Genomic DNA, 8,241 nt, shown 5'->3' on the forward strand with positions numbered 1-8,241 from the left:
AAAGAAAGAAAGAAAGAAAGAAAGAAAGAAAGAAAGAAAGAAAGAAAATTCCTCCATTCAGAAGTTAAAGTCTTGAGTCAAAAATGAATTACTAAGGTTGCTTTTCCTAAATCTAAGAGAGACCACGAATCCTTTGATGGGTCAGAGTAAGCTTTGAGCTTCAAACAATAAAGAGAGATGTGTCCAGTTGAGAAATAAATAGGAAGGGAGGAAGAGTTAGAGGGTAATTTCCTTTAGTAAATAATTACCAAATAGACCACTTGGAAACTGGAAACCAGGGAGCTACTTTTAATTCCTGGGGAGACTCTAGATGTAATACTGAAATAACTGAGGTATGAAGAAAATTAGAGTTTTATAAGGATGAAGGTCCTAACTTCCTAATCATTATCAGAAACAGCAGACTTAAAGTTTTGAAAGTGGACCTCTGTACTAATATTAGAATAGATAACTAGATCTATCTATGGAAACAAATGCCCCATAAATGAGAACGTTAAAATGAAGATTTTCATGTATGATCAGGAGAGATTTTCAAATCAATAGAGGAAGAAAGGATTATTCTATATATATATATTGGAATATCATATGCCAAAATCAATTCTACATGGAAGATATGTTAGATATGAAAAATAAAAAGAAAATGTAATAAAATATTAATCAAAATTCTGGAAGGGAGATGCCTTTTCTAACATAAAAGTGATAAAATATACCTCAAGGGAAATTTAGAGCATCTATCGGTAGACAAATAAAATTAGCAAATTACGAAGTCACAACTAGAGACTGGAAAAATAGTCTTCCAGAACATATGATTTCTTTATTAAATTAAAAGCATGTAAAAATTAACAAGAAAAAGCATTTATTTCCCATAAATAAATAAGCAAAGAATGAATAAACAATTCACTAAAAAATGCAGCTATTAAAATAGAGATTATACAACCTTTAAATTATTAAAATTCTAATGTAAACTAACATAATGAGTTATTATTTTCACATACTACAGTAAAAAAAAATTCACAATAATTTCCAATGCTGACAGCGCCATAACTGGAATTATAATTCTTATTTTTAGTGACGTTGAAAAATACATGTCAACAGCTACACATACACCTCTTTGCCTACTCTCCATCCCAACTCAAACATCATTTGTCCTATTAATCCCAGGTCTAAGAATATAACCTAAAGAAGCAATCTAAAATATGGAAGATGCTATGTGCATGACAATTTTCACCTCAAAATTATTTGTCATATAAAATCAAGGAAGAAACCAAGGTCTCCAAAAACAGAAAAACAGTTAAATAAATTCTAGTAACTCTATATGATTCAATAGATCATATTATATTGTAATTATGTAATATATATAATTATATGATTATATTATTCAGCCATTGAAGTACTGCTTAAAAGAAAAACTAAGCTAAAAATATATAATATACAGTTTAATTGCAAGAAGGTTGAAAATAAAAGAGTATGAAAATTAATTCTATGAAGATATACTAAATTATTGATGGTAGTGGGATTTTTAAATATGTTAATTACTCTATATACATATATCTATAATCAATATAATTTTTAAGCAGATTAATATATTAATTATACAGTAAATGATTAATAAATGAATAAAAACTAAATATATTGAAATAAATAATATTAAAATATACTATACATATGTGATATATGAATATATTACTGAAAATTAAAAGCCAACTGTCTTCTAATCTTGATATGTTGGGTTTAGCACAAAAATAGTGACAATGACTTTTTTTATAACTTTTTAAAAATACAGAATAAATATAACCGGAAATAACAGGGTGTTAAGAAGGGGCACCTGCATGGCTCAGGTGGTTGAGTGTGCAGCTCTTGATTTTGGCTCAGGTTATGATCTCACAGTTCATCATATTGAACCCTGCCTTCAGCTCTGCGTTGATGATGTGCAGCCTGCTTGGGATTCTGTGTCTTCATCTTTCTCTGCCCTTCCTGCACTCTCTCTCAAAATAAATAAATAAACAATTTTATTTTTTATTTTTTAAAAATATTTTTAAATATTTATTTGTTTTTTGAGAGAGAGAGAGAGAGAGACAGAGCATGAGTGGAGGAGGGGCAGACAGAGAGGGAGACACAGAATCTGAAGCAGGTTGTTATGTGTTATGACAGCACAGAGCCCGATGTGGGACTTGAACCCAGGACTGTGAGCCAAAGTTGATCACTTAACCGAGCCACCCAAGTGCCCCAGTAAATAAACATTCTTTTTAAAAAAACAGGGTATTAAGGAAATTTACTGTATACTATGTAAAAATAACTAGTTTTTATAATTCATTATAATAGTAGGTTGTTACTATTCCTAATCAGACTCAATTTCAGTGGATCACCTTTGATTTTAGTTTTTATCAAGGTAATATTTATTATAGTGAAATGCATAGCTATTATGTGTATAATTTGATGAGTCTTATAAATCAAAATATAGAATATTTCTAACACTCTAGTGAGTACCTTTTTATCACCTTCCAGGCACTACCTACTTACCATAGCAAACACCATTTAATTTCATTATAATAGATTTATTTTGCCTTTTAAAATTTCATATAAAAGGAATTACACAGAATGTACTCTTTTATGTCTTCTGGTGAATTAACCATTTTATCATTATGTAATGCACTCCTTTTCTCTAGCAAGGCTTCTAGACTTGAAGTCAATTTTTTCAAGTATTCATTTTATTTGGATCCATCTACTTTTAACCTATCTATGGTTTTATATTTAAACTGCATTCCTTATAGTTAATGTGTACTTAGTTCTCATTTTGTTATCCAGTATGACAGTCTCTGTCTTTTAAATGAAGTGTTCGGTCTGTTTACATTTAGTGTCATTTTTGGTATTGGTGGATGTAGGGCTACCATTTTGCCATTTGTTTTATTTTTGTCCTATTGTTTACATTCTCACCCCTCCATTTCTTCCTTCTTTTTATGTTTATATTATTTTTTTTTTAATTTTTTTTTCAACATTTATTTATTTTTGGGACAGAGACAGACAGAGCATGAACGGGGGAGGGGCAGAGAGAGAGGGAGACACAGAATCGGAAACAGGCTCCAGGCTCTGAGCCATCAGCCCAGAGCCCAACGCGGGGCTCGAACTCACGGACCGCAAGATCGTGACCTGGCTGAAGTCGGACGCTTAACCGACTGCGCCACCCAGGCGCCCCTATTTTTATATTATTTAAATTGAATTTTTCTTTTGGATTTTTAACTATAAGTTTTTATATTATTGTTTTAGTTGTTGGTTTAGAGATCACATTATATACCATTAATTTATTACCGCATAATAAGATTTACTATTATACTACGTCACATAAAACATAAGAACTTCAGCATAGTAGAATTCCATCTCCCTTAGCCTTTGAGCTATAATAATCATATATTTTATAGCTATGTACACTATAAACCATAAAATTCCATGGTATTATATTTGCTTTAATCAGTCAAATATCTTTTAAGGAAATTTAGGGGAAAAGAAGTGCCACATTTCATATTTATCCATATATCTGCCATTTCTAGTGTTCTTCATTTCTTCTCACATGTTTGAGTCTCCATCTGGTGTCACTTCCCTTCAGCTTTAATTTCCTTTAGCATTTTTCATATTGCAGATCTATTGGTAACAGATTCCCTCAACTTACATTTATCTTTAAATATCTTTATTTTTGAAAGATATTTTTATTAAATATAGCATTCAGGATTCACAGATTTGTTCCCAGCATTTTAAAGGTGATACTCTATTGTTTTCATAGTGAGGATTCAACTGTCATTTGTATTTTTGTCTAAAATATGTATAAAATATGTCTTTTCCCCCGTTTCCTTTCACAATTCTTTCTTTTTTAGAAGTTGACTACAATGTACTTAAATATGATTTTTGTGTATATCTTTATTCTCTTTGGTGTTTGTTGGGCTTTTTGAGTATCTAAGTTGATGTTTTTTTTCCATCAAATTAAGAAAATTTTGACCATGATTTCTTCAAGTATCTTCAAATATTTTCTCTCCTCCCTCCTATTTTTCCGGGACTGTGATTACTCATACGTTATATTGCTCAATACTATTCTTCTGAAGGTCACTGAAGCCTTATTTTTATTTATTTTTTTTTTTATTTTTATTTTTTTTTTAATTTTTTTTTTTTAACGTTTATTTATTTTTGAGACAGAGAGAGACAGAGCATGAACGGGGAGGGTCAGAGAGAAAGGGAGACACAGAATGGGAAGCAGGCTCCAGGCTCTGAGCCATCAGCCCAGAGCCCGATGCGGGGCTCGAACTCACGGACCGTGAGATCGTTACCTGAGCCGAAGTCGGACGCTCAACCGACGGAGCCACCCAGGCGCCCCTGAAGCCTTATTTTTATATCAGTCTTTCTTCTCTTTGTTTTAAAATTGGATAATTTTTATATTTTGTTTCAAATTTACTGACTATTGCTTCTGCCATGTCTAATCTGCTGTTAAACCGGTCCAAAGAATTTTTCATTTCAAATATTATACTTTCACTCCAAAATTTCCATTCAATTCTATTTATAGTTTTCTTTATCTGCTGAGATTTACCATCTATTTTTTTTTTTACCTCAAACATACTTAAAATGGATACTTTACAGTCCTTGTCTGCTAATTACTCCATCTGGATTATTTTTTAGTTATTTCTATTCACTGCTTTTTCTCTGGATTGAGTTACCTTTTCTTATTTTTCTTCACATATCCAATACTTGTTATGATTTATTAGATATTATGGATGATATATGGTATAGACCTTATGTTCTGTTAGCTTTCCCTGAAGACTATGTTTGTTCTAGCAGGTTCTAGCAGGTTACTGGCCAATCACCTTGCACTTATGAAAGCTTCATTTGACATTGATTACATGGGTCTATTCCAGGTTTACCAATAGGTCTAGGGTAAGTCTCTTAATCTTGAGACATTGTTTTACTCCCAATCATGGCCTTTTTGGGCTTTCAGTGAAAAACGTGAATTTTTTTATCAATCCTTCCTAACTTTGGAGGACACAAATTTTAAATACTGCTACCCACAGGAAGCAGCATTTGGAATCTCTGCCTTGGATCTTCCAGCCTTCAAGCTGCAACTGATTATTTCTTTAGTCTCTTCTGTAATTCAAAGACTTTGAAGTTGAGGAGAGTTTATATGCTGATTCACTTCCTCCTTTCTAGATATTTTCCTCTGAATTTACAACCCCTCTGGCAGCCCTAAAAGTTGTCCTCTGGTGTCTGGGGCCTATCAGATTGTGTCTTTCTGCTTGAGTTATTGTTAGCCTAAGCTGCACAGACCACAGAGTGCCGTAAGGGGAAATGCCAGGTAAAAATAAATCTCACACAATACATTTCCCTTCTTTCACAGATTGAAACCTCTCCACTGTCTGCCTGTTTTTGGTCACTATCTATTGCTTTCAAATTGTTATTTTTTATATTTTGTCCAGATCCTTTATAGTTATCTGTTGAAGGTTAGTTTTATATATAAGCAACTAGAACTCCAGTGGGATATTTTATTACTCATTCATGTATGAACTATGTTTCCCTAATTGAGGAGCTTCCAGTGGTATATGATTTGTGGAGCATTTATCTTGTTATAACAGAGACTATTGATATGGAATAAGAAAAACATTCCTGGAAGATTTTGGAAAATATACAGTCCCTTCCTCAAATATACTCATGGGAACCATAATAATGATTTTTTCCACCCACAGGGTTCTAATGCCAGCTTCACATACTCTTTGGTAGAAAGCTCCAGAAATTCCCTCAAAAGCCATACAATTTGAGGAAAGAACACTCTCAGGAACTGGTATATCCCTCATTTCATTGGGTCACTGGACTGGAAAAGATCGTGCAATGGTTATGAGCAGGATAACGAAACTTTAAAATACCACTAGAGATCCAAAAGATACTGAGATTTCCTCTGTCAGAATAAGAACTCTGCTCAATAAAAATTAAGAACAGAAGAGGATTAGCTTAAATTGATAATCCTGTTCTTGGAAATAGACTAGTTTTTTCCTCATTTGGTGTGCTTCAACAAAGTTTAAAGTATCAAAATCTTTTCTAAGTTTTATCTTATAAAACAGACACTTTTGATTTTATCATATTAAAGTATAATACATTTTTAAATAACCTAAAGTCATTTATCTGAGAGGAAACACGAAATAGAGGATGAATTTTGGAGTCAGACTAACCTGAACTTTAATCCCAGCTATACGATTCACTAGCTGTGTGATTTTGGACATGATATTTAAGCTTTCTGATCTTCAGTTTCTGAGTCTAGAAAGTGTGACTATTAATAGTGACCCATTGGGAATGGTGTGAGGTTGAAATCAGATAATGTATTTAAAGTGCCTGGCAAAGTGGCTGACACAGAGTATGCACTCAAGAAGTGGAAGGATATTATCATCTAATGGTTATAATAATATTAACATTATCATCATTATTAGTTAGCTGGCTGAAGAAAGTAAGAGTGTACCAAGAATTAAAAGAGTGAGATATTTTTTCTTTTTTGTAATGCACTGTATTATTTTGGTATTTTATTATACAAATTAATTATGCATATCTGGCCTTTCCCTGCTATTTTTCCTGCTTTATCTCTACACTGTTTTCTTCACTAACTCAAGATTCTCACCCAGACCTTTTTTCAGCTTCTTAACTAAACAAAACTCTTTTCCCTTTAAAGCCTTTACTTATTCTGTGCTTCCCTGTGCTTTTGGCCTACCCTTCCACACTGCCTTGAGGTCTTGGTTTAAATATCACTTCTACAGAGAAGTCTACCCTGGCCACCTAATCTAAGTCAATCTCATGACACCACCTAATTTATTTCTTTTCTAGCAGTTTTCACAATTTTTGATTATATGTTTACTTGGTATTTATTATTTTTCTCCCTCTAAAAAACTGTAAGCCCTGCTCCGTGAAGATAATGACCATGTCTGCATATTCATCAATATACCTAGGGCTCAATATATTCAATACATATTTTGTGAATGAATAAATTAGAGAACAAATGTAATCTAAGATGCCATGAGGTAAATAAAGCTAGTCTATGATTTGCCACAAATGACTGGGAATAATTGGTTCTACAATAATAGGGACATGAGAAGTGACTGGGCTATTGAACCTTAAGGAGTGCATAAATAATAAGTAAACCCCAGTTAGATTTATGTGTACCAATCAGTAAGTATGAGTATTTACTAATGGCTTAACAGCTTATATCATCCTTTTCTTTCCTTTTTTTTTTTTTTTCTTCTCTAGAATGGCCACATCTGTTGCTCAGTGGATCCACAGTGCCTTCAGGAACTGTGAAGTTAACTGTCTCACGGGAGATTTCTGTTTAAAGAATGTTCTTTCATTAAAAAGACCAAAAAAAAAAAAAAGTTAAAACTTAAAGTGGATGATTTGTGGGCAGCTAAGTGCAGCTTTGTTAATAGCTGAGTGAACATTCAATTATGAAATTTGTGAAGCTTGAGAAAATCACTAAAGGAAAATTCTTGGGGCAAAACGAGACTAGAATTCTGCTTCTACTGTGTCTGACATCACTGTGGTGGAAGAATGGGTGTGGAAGACACAGCATGACATCATGACCCCTGGATATAAAGCCTGAGCCCATCAGAGCTTTGAAAGCCTCTAGCTTCACTGGTGCAGAAAATTTTTCTCTAGATCAGAATCTTCACGAATCAGTTAGGTTCCTCACTGCAAAAAATAAAATAAAATAAAATAAAATGTAAGGCAGTGAATGAATTATATTTTCAGAAGCAAAGCAAAGAAGCTATAACGTGTTATGTACAGTATACACTCTGAAAAGAAATCTGAAACAAGTTATTGTAATGATAAAAATAATGCACAGGCATGGTTACTTAATATTTTCTAACAGGAAAAGTCATCCCTATTTCCTTGTTTTACTGCACTTAATATTATTTGGTTGGATTTGTTCAGTATAAGCTCGTTCTTGTGCAAAATTAAATAAATATTTCTCTTACCTTATAACATGTCTGAGTGTCTTGTTTAATGTGTTCGTTTTTCCCACAGATGCTTCAACATACAAGTTGCTTCCTAGTTCTGATGAAAAACTCCCACATGCTATCTCCAAATTGAAAGGTGATTTTCACTAAATTATATGTCTAAGTGGAGGATGTGACAGATACCTTCATTCTGCCTCTCTAGATGCTCTTGATCACCTTTTCTACCCTCTCTGTTTCCTGGGAGCTGATCTATGTAGACCATATTAATGGGTTCCCT

The 8,241-nt window shown here is 32.9% G+C and overlaps 1 protein-coding gene across 5 annotated transcripts in view; it reads left to right on the plus strand.

The window, feature by feature from the left end:
* The window catches only part of NELL2 (neural EGFL like 2), a 397,486-nt gene extending 389,500 nt beyond the window's left edge, over nt 1-7,986 (plus strand). For 4 of the 5 annotated variants that reach the window (XM_040488375.1, XM_040488376.1, XM_040488379.1 and 1 more), the window contains one exon: nt 4,826-4,919. In XM_040488375.1, the coding sequence (XP_040344309.1) occupies nt 4,826-4,904 (79 nt within the window). In that variant the 3' untranslated portion in view covers nt 4,905-4,919. Of the gene's footprint in view, nt 1-4,825; nt 4,920-7,257 lie in introns of those variants that run through there. The other variant, XM_040488378.1, reaches the window with a different exon arrangement.
* Nucleotides 7,987-8,241: the final 255 nt, after the last annotated feature.

Source organism: Herpailurus yagouaroundi, unplaced genomic scaffold, assembly GCF_014898765.1.
Source record: "Herpailurus yagouaroundi ecotype Mexico unplaced genomic scaffold, PumYag 166, whole genome shotgun sequence".
NCBI lineage: Eukaryota > Metazoa > Chordata > Mammalia > Carnivora > Felidae > Herpailurus > Herpailurus yagouaroundi.